Raw genomic sequence first — 24,661 nt, forward strand, 5'->3', positions numbered from 1 at the left:
ATCGGGAATTCAGGAGAAACTTCTTTACCCAGAGAGTGGTGAGAATGTGGAACTCGCTCCCACAAGGAGTAGTTGAGGCGAATAGTGTAGATACATTTAAGGGGGAGTTGGATAAATAGATGACGGGGAAAGGAATAGAAGGATATGCTGATAGGGTGAGATGAAGTAGGGAGGGAGGAGGCCCGTTTGGAGCATAAACACCGGGATAGACCAGTTGGGCCGAATGGCCTGTTTCTGTGCTGTGCGTTCTATGTACATGGACTGAATAAACTAGTATTATTGTGAAACATTACACTGGCACTATCCTTCCCTCAACACACAACAAGAAACATCAAAGACTATCAGTTACTCAGTGGCTGATAAGATGTGAAGATTGAGGCATGCTTGAGTCAAACATAGGATTACAATTTATCTTTTGTACTGAAGACTGGATTTGCAGATGAACTTCAAAGCCAGCTGGCAAGGCTGTCAAGTGACTGAACTCTGTACTTAATCTTCACACTGCTCTGCAGCAGATATGGGAGCATAATTGGACTGCATTCAATTTCCTTTTTAAGTAGACAATATCTACAGTGATCCTGGGCAGTCGCAAGGACTTGGCTGTGTTTACACTGTATCTGGAGTGAGTCCGGGTCCCAGTCAGGGCCGTGTTTACACTGTATCTGGAGTGAGTCCGGGTCCCAGTCAGGGCCGTGTTTACACTGTATCTGGAGTGAGTCTGGGTCCCAGTCAGGGCTGTGTTTACAGTGTATCTGGAGTGAGTCCGGGTCCCAGTCAGGGCCGTGTTTACACTGTATCTGGAGTGAGTCCGGGTCCCAGTCAGGGCCGTGTTTACACTGTATCTGGAGTGAGTCTGGGTCCCAGTCAGGGCCGTGTTTACACTGTATCTGGAGTGAGTCCGGGTCCCGTTCAGGGCTGTGTTTACAGTGTATCTGGAGTGAGTCCGGGTCCCAGTCAGGGCTGTGTTTACACTGTATCTGGAGTGATCTGGGTCCCAGTCAGGGCTGTGTTTACACTGTATCTGGAGTGAGTCTGGGTCCCAGTCAGAGCCGTGTTTACACTGTATCTGGAGTGAGTCCGGGTCCCAGTCAGGGCTGTGTTTACACTGTATCTGGAGTGACTCTGGGTCCCAGTCAGAGCTTGTTTACAGTGTATCTGGAGTGAGTCTGGGTCCCAGTCAGGGCTGTGTTTACACTGTATCTGGAGTGAGTCTGGGTCCCAGTCAGGGCTGTGTTTACACTGTATCTGGAGTGAGTCCGGGTCCCAGTCAGGGCCGTGTTTACACTGTATCTGGAGTGAGTCCGGGTCCCAGTCAGGGCCGTGTTTACACTGTATCTGGAGTGAGTCTGGGTCCCAGTCAGGGCTGTGTTTACAGTGTATCTGGAGTGAGTCCGGGTCCCAGTCAGGGCCGTGTTTACACTGTATCTGGAGTGAGTCCGGGTCCCAGTCAGGGCCGTGTTTACACTGTATCTGGAGTGAGTCTGGGTCCCAGTCAGGGCCGTGTTTACACTGTATCTGGAGTGAGTCCGGGTCCCGTTCAGGGCTGTGTTTACAGTGTATCTGGAGTGAGTCCGGGTCCCAGTCAGGGCCGTGTTTACACTGTATCTGGAGTGATCTGGGTCCCAGTCAGGGCTGTGTTTACACTGTATCTGGAGTGAGTCTGGGTCCCAGTCAGAGCCGTGTTTACACTGTATCTGGAGTGAGTCCGGGTCCCAGTCAGGGCTGTGTTTACACTGTATCTGGAGTGACTCTGGGTCCCAGTCAGGGCTGTGTTTACACTGTATCTGGAGTGACTCTGGGTCCCAGTCAGAGCTTGTTTACAGTGTATCTGGAGTGAGTCTGGGTCCCAGTCAGGGCTGTGTTTACACTGTATCTGGAGTGAGTCTGGGTCCCAGTCAGGGCTGTGTTTACAGTGTATCTGGAGTGAGTCCGGGTCCCAGTCAGGGCCGTGTTTACACTGTATCTGGAGTGAGTCCGGGTCCCAGTCAGGGCCGTGTTTACACTGTATCTGGAGTGAGTCTGGGTCCCAGTCAGGGCCGTGTTTACACTGTATCTGGAGTGAGTCCGGGTCCCGTTCAGGGCTGTGTTTACAGTGTATCTGGAGTGAGTCCGGGTCCCAGTCAGGGCTGTGTTTACACTGTATCTGGAGTGATCTGGGTCCCAGTCAGGGCTGTGTTTACACTGTATCTGGAGTGAGTCTGGGTCCCAGTCAGAGCCGTGTTTACACTGTATCTGGAGTGAGTCCGGGTCCCAGTCAGGGCTGTGTTTACACTGTATCTGGAGTGAGTCCGGGTCCCGTTCAGGGCTGTGTTTACAGTGTATCTGGAGTGAGTCCTGGTCCCAGTCAGGGCCGTGTTTACACTGTATCTGGAGTGAGTCCGGGTCCCAGTCAGGGCCGTGTTTACACTGTATCTGGAGTGAGTCCGGGTCCCAGTCAGGGCCGTGTTTACACTGTATCTGGAGTGAGTCCGGGTCCCAGTCAGGGCCGTGTTTACACTGTATCTGGAGTGAGTCTGGGTCCCAGTCAGGGCTGTGTTTACAGTGTATCTGGAGTGAGTCCGGGTCCCAGTCAGGGCCGTGTTTACACTGTATCTGGAGTGAGTCCGGGTCCCAGTCAGGGCCGTGTTTACACTGTATCTGGAGTGAGTCTGGGTCCCAGTCAGGGCCGTGTTTACACTGTATCTGGAGTGAGTCCGGGTCCCGTTCAGGGCTGTGTTTACAGTGTATCTGGAGTGAGTCCGGGTCCCAGTCAGGGCTGTGTTTACACTGTATCTGGAGTGATCTGGGTCCCAGTCAGGGCTGTGTTTACACTGTATCTGGAGTGAGTCTGGGTCCCAGTCAGAGCCGTATTTACACTGTATCTGGAGTGAGTCCGGGTCCCAGTCAGGGCTGTGTTTACACTGTATCTGGAGTGACTCTGGGTCCCAGTCAGGGCTGTGTTTACACTGTATCTGGAGTGACTCTGGGTCCCAGTCAGAGCTTGTTTACAGTGTATCTGGAGTGAGTCTGGGTCCCAGTCAGGGCTGTGTTTACACTGTATCTGGAGTGAGTCTGGGTCCCAGTCAGGGCTGTGTTTACACTGTATCTGGAGTGAGTCCGGGTCCCAGTCAGGGCCGTGTTTACACTGTATCTGGAGTGAGTCCGGGTCCCAGTCAGGGCCGTGTTTACACTGTATCTGGAGTGAGTCTGGGTCCCAGTCAGGGCTGTGTTTACAGTGTATCTGGAGTGAGTCCGGGTCCCAGTCAGGGCCGTGTTTACACTGTATCTGGAGTGAGTCCGGGTCCCAGTCAGGGCCGTGTTTACACTGTATCTGGAGTGAGTCTGGGTCCCAGTCAGGGCCGTGTTTACACTGTATCTGGAGTGAGTCCGGGTCCCGTTCAGGGCTGTGTTTACAGTGTATCTGGAGTGAGTCCGGGTCCCAGTCAGGGCTGTGTTTACACTGTATCTGGAGTGATCTGGGTCCCAGTCAGGGCTGTGTTTACACTGTATCTGGAGTGAGTCTGGGTCCCAGTCAGAGCCGTGTTTACACTGTATCTGGAGTGAGTCCGGGTCCCAGTCAGGGCTGTGTTTACACTGTATCTGGAGTGACTCTGGGTCCCAGTCAGGGCTGTGTTTACACTGTATCTGGAGTGACTCTGGGTCCCAGTCAGAGCTTGTTTACAGTGTATCTGGAGTGAGTCTGGGTCCCAGTCAGGGCTGTGTTTACACTGTATCTGGAGTGAGTCTGGGTCCCAGTCAGGGCTGTGTTTACACTGCATCTGGAGTGAGTCCAGGTCCTAGTCAGGGCTGTGTTTACACTGTATCTGGAGTGAGTCCGGGTCCCAGTCAGGGCTGTGTTTACACTGTATCTGGAGTGAGTCCAGGTCCTAGTCAGGGCTGTGTTTACACTGTATCTGGAGTGAGTCTGAGTCCCAGTCAGAGCTTGTTTACACTGTATCTGGAGTGAGTCCGGGTCCCAGTCAGAGCTGTGTTTACACTGTATCTGGAGTGAGTCCGGGTCCCAGTCAGAGCTTTTTTTACACTGTATCTGGAGTGAGTCTGGGTTCCAGTCAGGGCTGTGTTTACACTGTATCTGGAGTGAGTCCTGGTCCCAGTCAGGGCCGTGTTTACACTGTATCTGGAGTGAGTCCGGGTCCCAGTCAGGGCTGTGTTTACAGTGTATCTGGAGTGAGTCCGGGTCCCAGTCAGGGCCGTGTTTACACTGTATCTGGAGTGAGTCCGGGTCCCAGTCAGGGCCGTGTTTACACTGTATCTGGAGTGAGTCCGGGTCCCAGTCAGGGCCGTGTTTACACTGTATCTGGAGTGAGTCCGGGTCCCAGTCAGGGCCGTGTTTACACTGTATCTGGAGTGAGTCCGGGTCCCGTTCAGGGTTGTGTTTACACTGTATCTGGAGTGAGTCCGGGTCCCAGTCAGGGCTGTGTTTACACTGTATCTGGAGTGAGTCCAGGTCCTAGTCAGGGCTGTGTTTACACTGTATCTGGAGTGAGTCCGGGTCCCAGTCAGGGCTGTGTTTGCACTGTATCTGGAGTGAGTCCCGGTCCCAGTCAGGGCTGTGTTTACACTGTATCTGGAGTGAGTCCGGGTCCCAGTCAGGGCTGTGTTTACACTGTATCTGGAGTGAGTCCGGGTCCCAGTCAGGGCCGTGTTTACACTGTATCTGGAGTGAGTCCGGGTCCCAGTCAGGGCCGTGTTTACACTGTATCTGGAGTGAGTCCGGGTCCCAGTCAGGGCTGTGTTTACACTGTATCTGGAGTGACTGAGTTTCAGGTGAGAGTTGGGACTATTTATACCGGATTTCAGTCAGTGTTTATTTTAAATGATGTGGAGATGCCGGTGATGGACTGGGGTTGACAATTGTAAACAATTTTACAACACCAAGTTATAGTCCAGCAATTTTATTTTAAACATTTACCTGAGGAAGGAGGAAGCCTCCGAAAGCTTGTGAATTTAAAATAAAATTGCTGGACTATAACTTGGTGTTGTAAAATTGTTTACAATATTTTAAATGGATTAACGCCGTCATTAAAAGAGGTGAGAGGGGTTTGATGTGAGCCTGTTAAGTGTTTGATTATCTCCATGCCAATTATTTCCAGACTCACCAGTTCACGATTTATCCCATCTCTTCAATCCAGTGGTGTGTGGACTAAGATTCTGGAGTTTTTCAGTACTAAACTGATATTGCTGGCTGAGATTGGTGTTTCCCAGTGTTGCCAGTGAACATATTTAGTGCGTTGGTATCTGATTACAGGGATAAATTTCACTGAAGCCAATGGTCCAAGGCATGTGATGGACTTAATCGATCATTTCAAAGCGTTCCTGCCCTCGCTGATGGACCTGTACCCCAGTGTTACACGCTGGCGGACCCGTACCCACCAGTGCTGTACCCCAGTGTTGTACAAATCATGGCAACACACTGCGTAAAAAAATATTCTCCTCATCTCCCCTCTTGTTCTTTTGCCAATTATCTTAAATCTGTGTCCTCTGGTTACCAACCCTCCTGCCACTGGAAACAGTTTCTCCTTATTTACTCTATCAGAACCCCCCCCATGATTTTGAACCCCTCTATTACATCTCCCCTTAACCTTCTCTGCTCTAAGGCTAACAGTCCCAGCTTCTCCAGTCTCTCCACATAACCGAAGCTCCTCATCCCCGGTACCGTTCAATAATGGCGGAATAGGGCCTCGCGACGGAGTCAGCTGACTCCACCTGCACTCGTGTCTGCTGTAAGGTCGCCAATTCTGGTTGGACGTATTCTTGGAGGCGTCATCACGTGACCTCCGACCCCCTCCCCCCGACCCTCCCGCCATTGGTCACCCCACACGTCCATCCTCACCACATTCCTGCACCAATCGGAAAGCAAACAGACCTCACTACTTGATTGTGACCTCCATTGGTTCGCGGTCGGGCAACGCCTCCATTTTAAAATTCTCATCCTTGTTTTCAAATCCCTCCGCGGCCTCGCCACCCCCCTCCCTATCTCTGTAACCTCCTCCAACCCTCCGAGATCTCTGCGCTCCTCCAATTCTGACCTCTTGGGCATCCCCCGATTTCCATCGCTCCTCCATTGGCGGCCGTGCCTTCAGCTGCCTGGGCCCCACGCTCTGGAATTCCCTCCCTAAACCTCTCCGCCTCTCTCTCTCCTCCTTTAAGACGCTCCTTAAAACCTACCTCTTTGGCCAAGCTTTTGGTCACCTGTCCTAACATCTCCTTATGTAGCTGGGTGGCAAATTTTGTCTGATTTACGCTCCTTTGAAGCGCCTTGGGACGTTTTACTACATAAATGCAAGTTGTTGTATGATTCTTGACTGTCAGCCAAGCAGCCTTTCTCTTTAACCCATCCCCAATATTTTTACAAAAGTAAAATGAATAAAGTTTTTTAGGGCACCCTGTGATTTTTCTCCGGGATTTTTTTTTTGCTCGCTGCAATGACCTTGAGATTAATCTTCGATGTCCTGGAGACTCCAGGACAATCCTGGAGGGTTGGCGACCCTCGTCTGCTGCTGTTATCTCGCTCGGCGTTGCCGGGGAAACAGCAGGCCCCATCTGCAACGTGTGACTCCCGGGTTTTCGGCCTACCGCAGTCTTCTGGTGAGTTAAGTGCCCCGGGCCTGCTGAGGAGAGCTTGCAGCAGGGCGTGAGACTCCACACAGTCCTCGCTCGCACCCTGTCAGAACACGAGCCGCCTCTCGGCTGCCGGTTATTATAAACTCAATGGAGGCCTTTGAAGAGCTGCTCTGGTTCTTGTTGTCTGTGGGATGTGCAGCACTGATACTTCCATCCAGACAACTGCCCAGCAACAGAGATTTCTTCAAACCGCACTCTGGTCTTGTAATCACTGTAACACTCACTGATTCCGGCCTCTTGGCTATCCCCGATTTTCTTCGCTCCACCATTGGCGGCCGTGCCTCTAACCGTCTAGGCCCTGAGCTCTCGATTTCCCTCCCAAAACCTCTCCACCTCTCTTTGCCCCTTTCAAACGTTTCTTAAAACCGACCTCTTTGGTCACCTGTCCTAATATCTCCTTATGGGCTCAGTGTCAAATTTTGTTTGATAATCGCTCCTGTGAAGCATCTTGGGGACGTTTTACTACGTTAAAGGCGCTATATAAATGCAGGTTGTTGTTGATATATCTCATGCCCCTCACTGTAACACTCTCTGATATACCCCACACCCCTCACTGTAACACTCTCTGATATACCCCACACCCCTCACTGTAACACTCTCTGATATACCCCACACCCCTCACTGTAACACTCTCTGATATACCCCACACCCCTCACTGTAACACTCTCTGATATACCCCACACCCCTCACTGTAACACTCTGATATATCCCACACCCCTCACTGTAACACTCTCTGATATACCCCACACCCCTCACTGTAACACTCTGATATACCCCACACCCCTCACTGTAACACTCACTGCTAATGCATTCCTGCTATGTTTGATGGGACAGAGTAGAGGGAGCTTTACTCTGTATCTAACCCGTGCTGTACCTGCCCTGGGAGTGTTTGATGGGACAGTGTAGAGGGAGCTCTACTCTGTATCTAACCCGTGCTGTACCTGCCCTGGGAGTGTTTGATGGGACAGTGTAGAGGGAGCTTTACTCTGTATCTAACCCGTGCTGTACCTGCCCTGGGAGTGTTTGACGGGACAGTGTAGAGGGAGCTTTACTCTGTATCTAACCCGTGCTGTACCTGCCCTGGGAGTGTTTGATGGGACAGTGTAGAGGGAGCTTTACTCTGTATCTAACCCTGTACCTGCCCTGGGAGTGTTTGATGGGACAGTGTAGAGGGAGCTTTACTCTGTATCTAACCTGTGCTGTACCTGACCCTGGGAGTGTTTGACGGGACAGTGTAGAGGGAGCTTTACTCTGTATCTAACCCGTGCTGTACCTGCCCTGGGAGTGTTTGATGGGACAGTGTAGAGGGAGCTTTACTCTGTATCTAACCCTGTACCTGCCCTGGGAGTGTTTGATGGGACAGTGTAGAGGGAGCTTTACTCTGTATCTAACCCTGTACCTGACCCTGGGAGTGTTTGACGGGACAGTGTAGAGGGAGCTTTACTCTGTATCTAACCCGTGCTGTACCTGCCCTGGGAGTGTTTGACGGGACAGTGTAGAGGGAGCTTTACTCTGTATCTAACCCGTGCTGTACCTGCCCTGGGAGTGTTTGATGGGACAGTGTAGAGGGAGCTTTACTCTGTATCTAACCCTGTACCTGGCCCTGGGAGTGTTTGACGGGACAGTGTAGAGGGAGCTTTACTCTGTATCTAACCCGTGCTGTACCTGACCCTGGGAGTGTTTGATGGGACAGTGTAGAGGGAGCTTTACTCTGTATCTAACCCGTGCTGTACCTGCCCTGGGAGTGTTTGATGGGACAGTGTAGAGGGAGCTTTACTCTGTATCTAACCCGTGCTGTACCTGCCCTGGGAGTGTTTGATGGGACAGTGTAGAGGGAGCTTTACTCTGTATCTAACCCGTGCTGTACCTGACCCTGGGAGTGTTTGACGGGACAGTGTAGAGGGAGCTTTACTCTGTATCTAACCCTGTACCTGACCCTGGGAGTGTTTGACGGGACAGTGTAGAGGGAGCTTTACTCTGTATCTAACCCTGTACCTGACCCTGGGAGTGTTTGACGGGACAGTGTAGAGGGAGCTTTACTCTGTATCTAACCCGTGCTGTACCTGCCCTGGGAGTGTTTGATGGGACAGTGTAGAGGGAGCTTTACTCTGTATCTAACCCGTGCTGTACCTGCCCTTGGAGTGTTTGATGGGACAGTGTAGAGGGAGCTTTACTCTGTATCTAACCCTGTACCTGACCCTGGGAGTGTTTGACGGGACAGTGTAGCCTTTCTCGCCCCCTGTACATATGAGGAAATCGATGGACTGTCGGTCGTCCGTGTTCTTGGAGCAGAGTTGTAGGAAGTGCTGCCTCTGCCTTCTGCTGTCTAAATGATGGACGAGTGGAAAATTGAAATCTTGGCTGGAGGATATGTTTGTAAACAGTGCTTGCAGTTCTGCAGCTGAGAATTGAAGATGGTAAATGCAATATTTGTGTGAATATTCGTTCCCAGTCTAAACAGTGAGAGGGGACTAACTGTCCCCGTAGGATGGAAGTCCTGGGTTGCATTCGTAGGCTGCGGTGAGACTGCGTTGACTTTGACCCAGAGCAGCTCGGATTGTAATGGATTTATTTGGCACCGTGCGGTCCCCGCCCTCTCCTGCTGCCCCGTATCCAAACTCGCACCGAGTCCCGTTCACCCATCACCCCCCTGCGCTCGCTGACCTACATTGGCTCCCAATCCAGCAACAGATTTTAAAATTCTCATCCTTGTGTTCAAATCCCTCCATGGGCCTCGCCCCCTCTCCCTATCTCTGTAACCTCCTCCAGCCCTGCAACCCTCCGAGATCTCTGCGCTCCTCCAATTCTGGCCTCTTGCGCACCCTGGGTTTTAATCGCTCCACCATTGGCCGTGCCTTCAGCCCGTCTGGGCCCTAAGCTCTGGAATTCCCTCCCTGAACCTCTCCGCCTCTCTCTCCTCCTTTTAAGACGCTCCTTAAAACCTCCCTCTTTGGCCAAGCTTTTGGTCACCTGTCCTAACATCTCCTTATGTGGCTCGGTGTCAAATTTTGTCTGATAATCGCTCCTGTGAAGCTCCGTGGGACGTTTTTACTACGTTAAAGGCGCTATATAAATGCAAGTTGTTCTTCTGTTCCTCTGGCCTCTCGATTACCACTTTTTCCCGGTTCGTTCCCCTCTGTCAGGAGCAGCCGACCATCCAGCTCTTCTGAGCTTTTCTTTGGAACTCTTTCCCCTAAATCCCCTTTCCCTCGTCACCTCTCTGCAACGGGGTACGGTAGGCTAGTGGCTAAGCCACTGGACTAGTAATCGAGAGAGCGGTTTGACTTCTGTTAAACATCTGGAAATCCAAAGTTGGTACCAGTGACCATGAAGCTGCCGGATTGTCGTAAAAACCCAACTGGTTCACCAGCGGTCCTTCAGGGCAGGAAACCGGCCGTCCTTACCCACTCTGGGCCTATACCTGACTCCAGTCCCCCACACCAATGGGGTTGACTCTTAATTGCCCCTTGAAATGCCACTGAAGTGCCATCCAGAGGTTCAAGAAACCACCACCACCCTCTCAGGGCAACTAGGGGATGGGCAATAAATGCCAGCCTTGCCCACGTCCCCAGAATTAATAATATATAAAAAAAAACAATAAAAAGAATAAAATCGATCTCTTTGCCAGTACCATCTCCTCTCTTCCCAACCCCTCCAATCCCATTCCGTTCTTCCCGTCTCTTGTTCGATTTCCTTCTCGCCCCTCTTAGTAAAGTGCTCAGAGGTGGTTTTTTTGGGGTGAAGGCGTGCGATATCGACGCAAAGTGTCGCCCCCTTAAAAGTCATGGCGGGCAACCTGTGGTCAAGTGGTCTACGTTTCTTGGTGGATGAACCCCGGAATGCAGGGGGGCTGTGAAGAGGCCCGCCCCAGTTCACCCGTGATCTCCTCCAGGCTCCAGTCCGACCATTTAAGAAAGAAAGCTGCTTTCCCCAACTCGAAAGCCGCTATCCCACCGCTATTAACTGATCCTGGAATCGGTCTAATTTTGAATGGTTGGACCGAGTCGATTATTTATTGAACGAGGCGACAGTTAGGCCCAGTAGGTCAACGTGAAGAAGACATATCTCCAGTTTAGTGAGCGGATAAATGGGGTTGAGATGGAAGCATAGAAAATAGGAGCAGGAGTAGGCCATTCGGCCCTTCGAGTCTGTTCTGCCATTCAGTATGGTCATGGCTGAGCCTCTATCTCAATACCATATTCCTGCTCTCTCCCCATACCCCTTGATGTCTTTTATGTCTAGAAATCTATCTAGCTCCTTCTTAAATATATTCAGTGACTTGGCCTCCACTGCCTTCTGTGGTAGAGAATTCCACAGGTTCACCACCCTCTGAGTGAAGAAATTTCTCCTCATCTCAGTCCTAAATGTCCTACCCCGTACCCTGAGACTGTGACCCCTCGTTCTGGACCCACCCCCCCCAGCCAGGGGAAACACCCTCCCTGCATCCAGTCCTGTCAGAATTTTATGTTTCAATAAGATCCCCTCTCATTCTTCTAAACTCGAGTGAATACAGGCCGAGTCGACCCAATCTCTCCTCATCCTGCCATCCCAGGAATCAGTCTGGTAAACCTTCGTTGCACTCCCTCCATGGCAAGGACATCCTTCCTCAGATAAGGAGACCAAAACTGCACACACTACTCCAGGTGTGGTCTCACCAAGGCCCTGTATAACTGCAGTAAGACATCCCTGCTCCTGTACTCAAATCCTCTTACAGGTACAGATCCGCCATGACCCGATTGAATGGCGGAACGGGCTCGAGGGGCTGAATGGCCTCCTCCTGTTCCTATGTAGCCTTTCTTAGTTCCCTCCAAAACCCCACTGTGTTGACTCTGTACCTTTCTGTAAGCATGGCTGAACACAATGCTCCTGTGTGGTTTGACTAATGCTTTATGGAGAGTCACTTAACGTTTAACATTGGGTTTATAATCTCCCGATCTCCTCAATACACCTCCGCGTTTAGTGCAGCTTCCCGACGTCGGCCTTGCATTGTGGCGACACTTTGTGTTTGCTCAGTTATCCCACCCGGATCTTTTTGTTGACTTGTTTGATTTAATATTCATGTTTTCAGCGCCGATACGCGTTATCTTGCAAGTCGCACCGTTAAAGGTCATTTGTGATTTTCCCCTGCTCTCCCTGTGTAACGAAAGTCACGGTGTCACACTGCACAGAAGGAGGCCATTCGGCCCATTGTACCCGTGTCGGCTCTTTGAAACAGCTATCCAGTTAGCTCCACTGTCATTTCCCCACAGCCCTGCAGATTTTTCCTTTTCAAGTATTTATCCAATTCCCTTTTGAAAGTTACTATTGAATCTGCTTCCACCGCCCTTTCAGGCAGTGCGTTCCAGATCATAACAACTCGCTGCGTAAAAATAATTCTCCTCATAAAGAAAAAAGACTTGCATTTATATAGCGCCTTTCACGACCTCTGGACATCCCAAAGCGTTTTACAGCCATTGAAGTACTTTTGAAGTGTAGTCAATGTTGCAATGGAAACATGGCAGCCAATTTGCGCACAGCAAGCTCCCACAAACAGCAATGAGATAAATGACCAGATAATCTGTTTTAGTGATGTTGGTTGAGGGTTAAATATTGACCAGGACACCGGGGAGAACTCCCCCTGCTGTCCTTCGAAATAGTGGCCGTGGGATCTTTGATGTCCACCTGAGAGGGGCAGACGGGGCCCTCGGTTTAACGTCTCATCCGAGAGACTGATCTCCCCCTCTGGTTCTTTTGCCAATTACTTTAAATCTGTGTCCTCTGGTTCCCGACCCTCCTGCCACTGGAAACAGTTTCTCCTTATTTACTCCATCTAAACCCTTCATGATTTTGAACGCCTCTATTAAATCTCCCCTTAACCTTCTCTGTTCTAAGGAGAACAATCCCAGCTTCTCCAGTCTCTCCACATGAACTGAAGTCCCTCATCCCTGGTACCATTCTGGTAAATCTCCTCCGCACCCTCTCCAAGGCCTTGACATCCTTCCTAAAGTGCGGTGCCCAGAATTGGACACAATACTCCAGCTGAGGCTTAACCAGTGATTAATAAAAGTTTAGCATAATTTTGCTCAATTTTAACTCTTTGAAAGAGCTGTTTAATTAGTCCCACTCCCCATGCTCTTTCCCCAAATTTTTCCTTTTCAAGCATTTATCCAATTCCCTTTTGAAAGTTACTATTGAATCTGCTTCCACTGCCCTTTCAGGCAGCGAATTCCAGATCAGAACAACTCGCTGCGTAAAAAGATTTTCTCCTCCCATTGATGGTGTTTAACATTTGGTATTTCCACTGAAATCAAAAACTCATTCGTCAAACGCATTGACAATCAAGCCAGCAACATCAAACAGAAGCTTCACAAATACATTTGCAAGGATACCACATGTTGTAAGCAGAGGAATCTTCCCACTCCCCCACCACCCCGTCAACTCTGGATTGTATCCCTTGCCTCCAAACATCAGACTTACCCACACGGTCTTACCATCTGCAAATTTAGACAACTACGTTCCATGAAAAGCAGAGGTCCCTTGGTCTGCTCCCTGGGGAAACTTTTGCTCGTCCTCTTAGACCTGCTGCTGTTGGCCTGATGCCTTTGGTGTCCAGTTTACATCGAGCCCTACAGCAGAGAAACAGGCCATTCGGCCCAACTGGTTTGTACTCCACTCGAGCCTACTTCATCTCACCCTATCAGCATATCCTTCTATTCCTTTCTCCCTCATGTATCTATGCTATTTGCCTCAACTGCTCCTTGTGATAGCAATTTCCACGTTCCTACGCTCTCTGGGTAAAGAAGTTTCTCCTGGATTCCCTTTTGGATTTATTGGGCTTATATCGATGACCTCGAGATTTGGTCTCCCCCCGCATGTGGAAGCATCTTCTCCACGTCTGCCCTCTCAAACCCTTCCGTTATCTTAAAAGACCTCTATCAGGTCACCCCTCAGCCTCCTCTTTCCTTGAGAAAGGAGCCCCAGCCTGTTCAGCCTTTCCTGATAAGGATATCCTCTCAGTCCTGGCGGTGTCCCTGTGAATGGTTTTACCAAATTCTGCTTTATCTGCAGACCTTTCATTCGGGCCTCTGGTCTCTTGTGAGCGGAGTCGCCAACCCTGGGTTGGACACGTTGCTGGAGGCTTCATCACATGACCTCTCACCGCCCCGCCCCCCCCACACGCTCCTGCCATTGGTCGCCTGACACGTCCATCCTCGTGACGCGCCACCTTCCCACGGCCAATTGGGAGAGCGAGCAGACTCTTGGTTGTCTGGACAATTCCTGGAGACTCCAGGACAATTCCTGGAGGGTTGGCAACCCCAACTTGTGAGAGGTTTCGTTAAATACCTCCTACAAGTCATGATATCTATTTAATTTGCACTCACTCCAACGCAATAAGATGTCGGCCGTGACTCAGCGGGTCGCACTCTCATCTCTGAGTCAGAAGGTCGTGGGTTCGAGTCCCCGCTCCAGAGACTTGAGCCCACAATCCGGTGCCAGTACTGAGGGAACGCTGCGCTGTCGGAGGGGCCGTCTTTCGGATGAGACGTTAAACCGAGGGCTCTTCCCCCCCTCGGCTGCTATTGGAAGAAGAGAGAGGGAGTCCTTCCAGGTGACCTGGACAGTGTTTACCCCTCAACCAGCACCTGAAATACAGATGATCTGGTCATGATCACATCGCTGTTTGTGGGATCTTGCTGTGCGCAAATTGGCTGCCGTCTTTCCTACATTACAACAGGGACTACACTTCAAAAGTACTTCGTTGGCTGTAAAACGCTTTCGCGAGGCCGTGAAAAGCGCTATATAAATGCAAGATCTTTTTTCTCTTTCTGATTCCCTCTTTCCCAGGACCTCGGAACTGTGGGAAAATTACAAGCTTTTAAAAAGCCTAACCGTTCCCTCTCGCCTTGCTTGTCCCCTCCTACGCTTTGCCACCTTGAGTGGTGCCTTGTGCGAGAGACCTTTAACCTTTCACCTCGTTCCTTGACAATAGACAATCTGATCTAATGATCTGTTATGTGGTTACTTCTGGATTCTCCCAAATCTCGGCGTTAAATATCACATGAGGTGTGGTTTCCTTGTTGTAACATGCATTGTGTAGATAATGGACTGAGACTTCACTTATCCATTTTCAGGCACACACTTGTGTTTGTTGTAATTAGCCAAGATGAGGTAATAGGTTTGGTAACAAAATCCTTTTATCTGATTCTAGATTGTGTGATTAGGCTGCAGTCTGACTCCCTGAGTATAAGAATCGTTTTCGCCCAGGTTCATCCATCGGTGTTCCCGCCTTGGCTCGGCGGGTAGCACGCGCACCTCCGTAGTGGCAAGGTCGTGGGTTCGAGTCCCGCTCCGGAAGACTTGAGCACGTAATCTGCGCCTGGCGCCTCGGTCTCGCACCGCGGGGGTGCTGCACTGTCGGAGGGTGCCGTCTCTCAACCGAGGCCCCGTCCGCCCTCTCGGGCCGAGTTTTCTTTCCCCCCCTGGTGTCCTGGGCCAATATTTATCCCTCAACCAACACCATTTAAAAACAGATTATCTGGAAATTTATCTCAGTGCTGTCTGTGGGATCTTGCTGTGCGCAAATTGGCTGCCGTGTTTCCTACATTACAACAGTAACTACCTCATTGGCTGTGAGACGCTTTGGGACGTCCTGAGGTCGTGAAAGGCGCTATATAAATGCAAGTTCTTTCTTATTTCTTTGCCCGATCAGTTATAAGCGACACTGTAACCTAGTAATTACTGCTGGCAATGATAACAATGATTGCTTGGCGTGTTTGCGTGACGATGGGTTATTTACAATGGATTAAAACCTTCGCTGAAATAAAGTAGCATCACTCAAACACTCATCACTCTTAAAGCCCCTTCAGCGTAAGGAAAGGGGCCTTATGGAAGGAGAGGGGGGAGATTAATAAAAATAGATTAAAATCTGGAATTCTCTTTTCCCTCCCTGCTCAGGAAGGATATATTGGCCTTGGAGGGCGTGCAGCGCGATTTCACCAGAATGATACCAGGGCGAAAAGGGTTAACCTTCGAGGACAGGTTGCACAGACTCGGCTTGTGTTCCCTCGAGTGTAGGAGATTAAGGGGTGATCTAATCGAGGGGTTTAAAGGATTCGATAGGGTCGATAGAGAGAAACCATTTCCTCTGGTGGGGGGAGTCCAGAACAAGGGGGCATAACCTTAAAATTAGAGCCAGGCCGTTCAGGGGTGATGTCAGGAAGCACTTCTTCACACAAAGGGGAGTGGAAATCTGGAACTCTCTCCCCCAAAAAAGCTGTTGAGACTGGGGGTCAATTGAAAATGTCAAAACTAAGATTGATAGATTTTTGTTCGGTAAGGGTTACGGGAGCTAAGGGGAGTAAACGGAGTTGAGGTTCAGATCGGCCATGTTCTAACTGAATGGCGGAACCGGCTCGAGGGGCTGAATGGCCTCCTCCTGTTCCTGTGTTTCTAGATAAAGGAATGGATGCCAAGCGGAGGGAGAAATTCAAAGAGTCACTTTTTAAAGGACGGGTTTTGAAAAGGGTCTTTCAAAGTGGAGAGGGGTTGAGTGAAGGGGACGGTGGAGCCAAGGGAAGGGAAGGGGGGAGGTCCACAGAGGTCCAGAGCTGGAGAACAGAAGGGTGTAGGAGGAAGACATGAGGCTGGAGGAGGTTGCAGAGAGAGAGGGAGAAAGCAGGGGGAGTAGGAGGGTGAGGTTGTGGGGAGATTTGAAGGGGAGGACGAGGATTTTAAGTCTGCGGGACAGGGAGCCAGAGTAGGTCAGTGAGGATGGGGGAATGAGGGGCAAGTGGGACATGGCGTGGGGAAAGGATATGGGGAACTGAGCAGGAATTCTTAAACTTGTCTCTTGATTGACACCCTACCATCTCCTCCAGACTCCAAATTGAACATGACCGTTAATTCAGTTTCATCGTCAAATGGTCCCCTGAATTAGGGGAGGGTGGCTGACTCGAGGGGGAGGGAGTGAAACCAACTAAACGCTTGTATCTAGTTCAGAATTTGCGTTGAGATTGGCTTCAGAGCTCCTTTTGATAACTCCTGAAATCGCTTGATTGACGTAGACAAACATGCACTCCCCTGTCCACAGGTCTAAACAACTAACATTCGGGCATGTCAACACCTGCCGCTGTTTCCGCATGAGTCAAATATCCTCCCTACCTCATAGTCCAGAGATCTGGTAGCTAAATTAAATAACAACAACAACAACTTGCATTTATATAGCGCCTTTAACGTAGTAAAACGTCCCAAGGCGCTTCACGGCAACGTAATCAGACAAAACTTTGACACCGAACCCCATAAGGCGACATTAGGACAGGTGACCAAAAGCTTGGCCAAAAAGGTAGGAGCGTCTTAAAGGAGGAGAGAGAGGCGGAGAGACCAAGACGTTTAAGGAGGGAATCCCCAGACAGCTGAAGGCACGGCCGCCAATGGTGGGAGATTTGATAGAGGTATTTAAAATCACGAAGGGTCGAGACGGAGTAGATAGAGAGAAACTGTTCCAATTGGCGGAAGGGTCAAGAACCAGAGGGCGTAGGTTTAAGGTGATTGGCAAAAGAACCAAAGGTGACATGAGGAAAAACTTTTTTTACTCAGCGAGTGGTTGGGATCTGGAATGCACTGCCCGAGGGGGTGGTGGAGGCAGATTCAATCATGGCCTTCAAAAGGGAACTGGATAAGTACTTGAAAAAATTTGCAGAGCTGCGGGGATAATGCGGGGGAGTGGGACTAGCTGGCTCGCTCTTGCCTAGAGCCGGCACGGACTCGATGGGCCGAATGGCCTCCTTCTGCGCTGTAACCTTTCTATGATTCTATTCTATGAAGGAAGTGGAGGGTGGACAAGAGGCCAGAATTAGAGGAGCGCAGAGATCTCGGAGGCTTGTAAGACTGGAGGAGGTTACAGAGATAGGGAGAGGGGGTGAGGCCGTGGAGGGATTTGAACACAAGGATGAGAATTTTAAAATCGAGGCGTTCCCGGACTGGGAGCCAATGTTGGTCAGCGAGCACAGTGGGGTGATGGGTGAGCGGGACTCGGTGCGAGTTAGGATACGGGGCAGCAGAGTTTTGGGTGGGCTGAAGTTTACGGAGGGCAGAAGGTGGGAGGCCGGCCAGGAGAGCGTTGGATTAATCGAGTCTGGAGGTGACAAAAGGCACGGATGAGGGTTTCAGCAGCAGATGGGCTGAGGCAGGGACGGAGACGGGCGATATTACGGAGATGGAAATAGTGACGAGAAAATCTGTCGCAACTTAACCACTCTTTGTAAGCTCGGTGAATTGAGGGTCAGCCACGATGGGTCAATGGTCCCTATTAACTGTACCTCCCGTTAGAGTGCATTTAGATAAGGGAGTGATTGCACTTAGCTTCATCTCAACGTCCTGATGGATCTCCATTTGGACGTTGACGATTGGGGCCTACTATATGAGGCGGGGGGCCCTATCTCTGTAACCTCCTACAACCCTCAGAGATCTCTGCGTTCCTCCAATTCTGGCCTCTTGCGCATCCCCGATTTTCATCGCTCCACCATTGGCGGCCGTGCCTAGGCCCTAAGTTCTGGAATTCTCTCCCTAAACCTCTCCGCCTCTCTCTTCTCCTTTAAGACGCTCCTTAAAACCTACCTCTTCGACCAAGCTTTTGGTCGCCTGTCCTAATATCTCCTCACGTGGCTCGGTGTCAAATTTTGTCTGATAACCGCTCCTGTGAAGCGCCTTGGGACGTTTTACTACGTTAAAGGCGCTATATAAATGCAAGTAGTAGTAGTAGTAGTAGTAGCATTGCTAGTAACCCATGCATTGCCCAACTGCCTCAGCCCGTCTACTGCTGAAACCCTCAGCCATGCTTTTATTGCCTCCAGACTCGACTATTCCAATGCTCTCCTGGCCGGCCTCCCACTTTCTGCCCTCCGTGAGCATCAGCTCTGCGGCCCCGTATCCTAACTCTCACCGAGTCCCATTCAAGCATTGCCCAACGGGGCAAAGAGGACGTCGAGTCCAGTTTGGAATTCTCGAGGAGTGAATTCTATTGGAACTGTGGCCAGGTTCAGTTCGGCCCAGTTGGGGCGATCCATTTTGAGAAAGGCGGTACCCAGCATGTTGGCTGTGCTCCCCTTCTGTTTGGGCAGCACCGTTTTTAAAACGGAGTCACCGTGGTTTACTCGTGAGTTGGCGTCAGGAATTGCAAAGGGGGCCGGTTAAAATCGGTCCATGGGAGAAGGGCAGTGGGGTGGGGGGGTGGCATAACTAGAATATATTTTTATATATAGAATTTTAAGTGGGACAAAGATGGCAAATTTAAACTGGTTTCTGTAAGTGGTGTTTTACTGCCTTTGTGGTGTGCGTGTGCGGTTGGGTATGTGCTTGTGTTCTTGGGCTTGTAAACCTGCTCTAATAATCCAGAGAACGTGAGTTCAAATCCCACTGTGGCAGTTTGAGAATTCGAATTTAATTTTTTAAAAAAGGAACAAAATCTCAGTAAAAGTGACCGCGAAGCTGTCCAATTGTCGTTTGAAAACCCCAACTGGCTCATTAATGTCCTCTCGGGAAGGAAACCTGCCGTCCTTACCCCGGTCTGGGTCTATACGTGACTCCAGCCCCCACATCAACGTGGTTGACTCTTAACTATCTTCTGAAGTGGCCCAGCCAAACCACCAAGTGGAGTGCAGCATTGTCAGAGGCGCTGTCCTTCAGATGAGATGTCAAACTGAGATCCTGTCTGCCGATTCAGGTAGATGTAAAATATCCCATGGGTGCTCCCCCCACCCAGTGTCCTGGTTAATCTTCCTCCCTCAACCATCACCATCAAAAACATTAATTGGCCATTCATCTCCTTGCTGTTTGTGGGATCTTGCTGTGTGCAAAATGGGCAGGTATGTCCACCTACATATAGAAAGAATCTGCATTTATATAGCGCCTTTCACAACCGCAGGACGTCCCAAAGAGCTTTACAGCCAATTAAGTACTTTTTGACGTGCGGTCGCTGTTTTAATGTCGGAAACGCGGCAGCCAATTTGCGCACAGCAAGATCCCACAAACAGCAATGTGATAACGACCACATCATTTGTGTTGGTTGAGGGATAAATATTGGCCCAGGACACCGGGGAGAACTCCCCTGATCTTTACCAATAGTGGCCGTGGGATCTTTTATGTCCGCCTGGTTTAACGTCTCATCCGAAAGACGGCGCCTCCGACAGTGCAGCACTCCCTCAACGCTGCATTCGGAGTGTCGGTCTGGATTACGTGCTCAAGTCCCTCGAGTGGGACTCGAACCCACGACCTTCTGATTCAGAGGCGAGAGTGAGGCCCGCAGCTGAACCTCGAAAGTGGTTGATTGTAAGCGAACCAGTTTTAGGGACACATCTGTGGGATGTTTGCCCGTTCAAGTATTGTGAAAACGCCAAGATTCACTCAAGATTTAACAAGAGTTTTCTGAGTGTTTTGGAGATCGTTCTGAAAACCCTCTCTTTTTTTTTATCTTTCACTCCTGTCACAGAAATGTTGATGAACACACAGCTGGAGACTGCTGACCTGAAGTGGACGGTGTATCCAGAGACAGGGGTAAGAATTGGGTAGTCCTTTAAACATCTCTTTCCGTCAAGTCTACTCCAGGCGGAGGATCATCCTCTGACCCGCCGATCGTGCAGAGGGAGGGCAAAGCAAACATCTCTCGAGACTCCGTGTGAGATTCCTTGGCTTTGTAAATAGAGGCATAAGAGAGGCAAAAGCAAGGAAGTTATGCTAAACCTTTTATAAATCACTGATCGGGCCCCAGCTGGAGGATTGTGTCCAATTCTGGGCACCGCACTTTAGGAAGGATGTCAAGGCCTTGGAGAGGGTGCGGAGGAGATTTACCAGAATGGTGCCAGGGATGAGGGACTTTATTCATGTGGAGAGGCTGGAGAATTTGGGGTTATTCTCCTCAGAGCAGAGATGGTTAAAGGGAGATTTAATAGAGGCGTTCAACGTTTTGATAGAGTAAATAAGGAGAAACTGTTTCCATGAGGAGGGTCAGTAACCAGAGGACACAGATTTAAGATAATTGGCAAGAGAACCGGGGGGGGTGGGGTGGGGGTGGCGAGAAGGGGGGTTGGGGGGACGCGGAGAGAACCGGGGAGGGTGCGGAGAGAGACGGAGGGGGGGGGGCGCGGAGAGAGACAGGGTCGGAATTCCAGAACTTTGAGGCCTTGGCGGCTGAAAGCACGGCCGCCAATGGTGGGTGCGATGAAAACCCGGGGCACGCTTAAGAAGCCAGAGTTGGAGGAACGCAGGGATCTGGGAGGAGCTCACGAGACGGTTTCCCTCCCTCACGGTTCTCTCTCTCTTTCTTTTTCCGTCCAGTGGGAAGAGGTGAGTGGAAGTGACGACGAGATGAACACGGTGCGGACGTACGAGATCTGTCAGGTCTACTCGCCCAACCAGAACAACTGGCTGCGTACTACTTACATCCCCCGGAGGGGGGCCCAGCGGGTCTACGTGGAGCTGAAGTTCACCATGAGGGACTGCTCCTCCATCCCCAACGTCCCCGGCTCTTGCAAGGAGACCTTCAACTTGTACTATTACGAGGCGGACTCCGACTCGGCCAGTCAGCGGGCGCCGGCCTGGATGGAGAACCCTTACGTCAAGGTGGACACCGTGGCGGCTGACTCCGTCTTCCCCAACAAGAAGGTGGGCCGGGCCAATACCAAAACCCTCAACCTGGGGCCCCTCCGGGCTAGCGGTTTCTACCTGGCCTTCCAGGACCAAGGGGCCTGTATGGCCCTCCTGTCCGTCCGCGTCTACTTCAAGAAGTGCCCGGCCATGGTGGCCAGCTTCGCCTCCTTCCCCGAGACGGTGACCGGGGCCGAGCCCACCTCCTTGGTCATCGCGCCGGGCGCCTGCCTCCCCAGCGCGGTGGAGGTCTCCATCCCCCTCAAGCACTACTGCAACGGAGACGGCGAGTGGATCCTGCTGGTCGGCAAGTGCACCTGCGGGCCGGGGTACGAGCCGGCGGAGAAGGACACCATTTGTAAAGGTGAGGCGAGGCGCGGGGCGGAGGGGGTAGGGGGTGGTGGTGAAGGGATGGGACGTGGACATCGATCGATTAAGAGTCACGTTACGTCGCGTCGCGTCAATTCTACAGCACAGAAACGGGCTATTGGGCCCGATTGGCCTACGGGCCTACCGCGAGAGGCTTCCACGGGGGCATCACCATGGCACCCAAATCAACAACAACAACAACTCGCGTTTATATCGCGCCTTTAACACAGTAAAACGTCCCCAAGGCTCTTCACAGGAGCGTTAATCAAACCGAGCCACGTGAGGTATTAGGACAGGTGACCAAAAGCTGGGTCAAAGAGGCATCAAGGTCAAAGGGATATTCGACCTGGGAATCTGCACAGGGAGGCATCTTTTACCCAAGTTACCCGGAACGGTTTTCGATTTAAAACTCATTTCACTTGGGATTTTTAAATTTTGTTCCTGTTTTGCATCGAATGTACGGCACAGAAACAGGCCATTCGGCCCAACTGGTCTATCCCGGTGTTTATGCTCCACACAAGCCTCCTCCCTCCCTACTTCATCTCAACCTATTAGCATATCCTTTCTCCCTCGTGTGTTTATCCAGCTTCCCCTTAAATGTATCTCTGTTATTCGCCTCAACTACTGATTTTAAGATTATGTCCCCTTGTCCGAGACTCCCCCACCAGTGGGAAAAAGTTTCTCTCCATCCACCCTATCAATTCCTTTCAAAATCGTAAAAGCCTCAATCAAATCACCCCTTAACCTTCCATATTGCGGGGAATACAAGCCTAGTGTATGCAATCTCGCCTCGTAATTTAACCCTTGGAGCCCTGGTAACATTCTAGTGAATCTGCGCTGCACTCTCTCCAAGGCCACTATATCCTTCCTAAGGTGCGGTGCCCAGAACTGTACACAGTGCTCCAGATGTGGTCTAACCAGGGGTTTGTACAGCTGTGGCAAAACTTCCTTCCCTTTGCATTCTGGCCCTCTCGATATAAAGGCTAACGTTCCATTAGCCTTTTTGATTATTTCTTGTCTCTGACCACTGTATTTTTAGTGATCTGTGTACATGGACCCCTAAATCTCTTTGGGCCTCCCCTGTTCCTAACTTTTCACCATTTAAAAATACTCGGATCTGTCCTTCCTTGGTCCAAAATGGACAACCTCTCACTTATCTGCATTGAAATCCATCTGCCATAGTTTTGCCCACTCGCTTAAAGTATTGTGCACAGTTCTGGTCTCCATATTATAAAAAGGATATAGAGGCACTGGAGAAGGTGCAAGAAAGATTTATAAGGATGATATCAGAACTGAGAGGATATCCTTATCAGGAAAGGCTGAACAGGCTGGGGTTCCTTTTTTTCCAGCAAAGAGAAGGCTGAGGGGTGACCTGATAGACGTCTTTAAGATTGATAGGGGAGACGTCGAGATGTTTCCATTTGTGGGGGAGACCAAAACTAGGGGCCATAAAGTGTAGACGTGTGGAACTCCCTCCCACAAAAAGCAGTAGATGCCAGCTCAATTAATAATTTTAAATCTGAGATCGATGGATTTTTGCTGGCCAAGGGAATTAAGGGATAAATGGAGACAGATCAGCCTTGATCTCATTGAATGGCGGAACAGGCACAAAGGGCCGAAAGGCCTCCTCCCATTCCTGTGTTCTAGTCTTGGAGTTCCTGTTGTCATGACAACTGGTGACGAAACATCAAATTAGAGGGCTGACTTGCCCCGCCCACTGCTAATCTTAAAATATCATTATTAAAGTGTTTATTTTTAGAGTCAGACGGGTGTCTGGCCCTCGTGGAAACCCATTGTTCTGGTTTACTCGTCTCCGAGCCAAACGACTGAGAAGTCCATTAAGGGAGAGTCTCTGCTTTCCCAATATGGAAGGAGGGCGGTAGAGGGAGAGAGGGCGGTAGAGGGAGAGAGGGCGGTAGAGGGAGGTTAGGAAAAAGAGAGAGGGAGGAGGTGGAAGGTGAGGAGAGATTGCAGTGAATCCGTTAAGCGAGAGTCTGCTTGCCCACAGAGGGATGTGCCCCACTTATCTGAATCCAGAGTGTGCAGGTAGAATGTTCTGGAAGTGGATGGTAGCTCTGTCGGCAGCTGTGAAGGGAAAAGACGGGCGGGTAATGTGCTGGTAGTTCGGAGATGGTTCCCATTTCTAGGGTTGCACCTCCAGGTTTTTGGCGTTGGAGATGACACGTCCGCGATGAGAGCCTGTGACGCGGCCGACCGCGCCAATCTCTACGTTTAGCCGCTTGGCGTGCAGTTTGGCTCGAGCAAAGTGACCCAGCACCTTTGCCGAAACTTACAGTAGGCCTCGGCCTTGGCTCTATCGGTACGGCTCTCGCCTCTGAGTCAGAAGGTCGTGGGGTCAGGTCTCACTCCAGAGACTTGTGCACAAAGTCTAGGCCGACACTCCCAGCGCCGAGGGAGCGCTGCGCCGCCGGAGGGGCGGTGCCGAGGGAGCGCTGCGCCGTCTTTCAGATGAGACGTTAAACCGAGGGCCCCGTCTGCCCCCTCAGACGGACGGAAAAGATCCCACGGCCACTATTGGAAGAAGAGCAGGGGGGAGTTCTCCCCAGTCTCCTGGGGGGCCAATATTTATCCCTCAACCTACGCCACCAAAAACAGATTATCTGGTCATTGCTGTTTGTGGGATCTTGCTGTGTGGAAATTGGCCGCTGCGTTTCCTACATTACAAGAAGTGACTACACTTCAAAAAGTCCTTCATTGGCTATGACGTGCTTTGGGCCGGGGCGTCCTTTATTCGTTCTTCAATATTGAGGATGGGAGGTTGGGGACGGAGAGGGAAGAATGGGTCACTTTCATCGGGGCCATTTCACGTGCTCACTATCGAATTAAATTTTCACCGGCCAGAGCGCTGGTTAGGCCTCGGCCTGGTCCAATTCTGGGCACCGCACTTTAGGAAGGACGTCAAGGCCTTGGAGAGGGTGCGGAGGAGATTTACCAGGGATGAGGGACTTCAGTTCGTGTGGAGAGACCGGAGAAGCTGGGATTGTTCTCCTTGGAGCAGAGAAGATTAAGAGGAGATTCAAGATGAGAA

At 50.8% G+C, this 24,661-nt stretch overlaps 1 protein-coding gene across 1 annotated transcript in view; it reads left to right on the forward strand.

Annotated features, from left to right (window-relative positions):
• LOC137302303 (ephrin type-B receptor 3-like) overlaps positions 1 to 24,661 on the forward strand; it is a 57,560-nt gene that overhangs the window by 5,994 nt on the left and 26,905 nt on the right. Inside the window, exons 2-3 of the mRNA XM_067971943.1 lie at positions 20,090 to 20,154; positions 20,935 to 21,607. Of these exons, the coding sequence (XP_067828044.1) occupies positions 20,090 to 20,154; positions 20,935 to 21,607 (738 nt within the window). The remainder of the gene's footprint in view (positions 1 to 20,089; positions 20,155 to 20,934; positions 21,608 to 24,661) is intronic.

This window comes from Heptranchias perlo, chromosome 35, assembly GCF_035084215.1.
Source record: "Heptranchias perlo isolate sHepPer1 chromosome 35, sHepPer1.hap1, whole genome shotgun sequence".
In the NCBI taxonomy this organism is placed as follows: Eukaryota; Metazoa; Chordata; class Chondrichthyes; order Hexanchiformes; family Hexanchidae; genus Heptranchias; species Heptranchias perlo.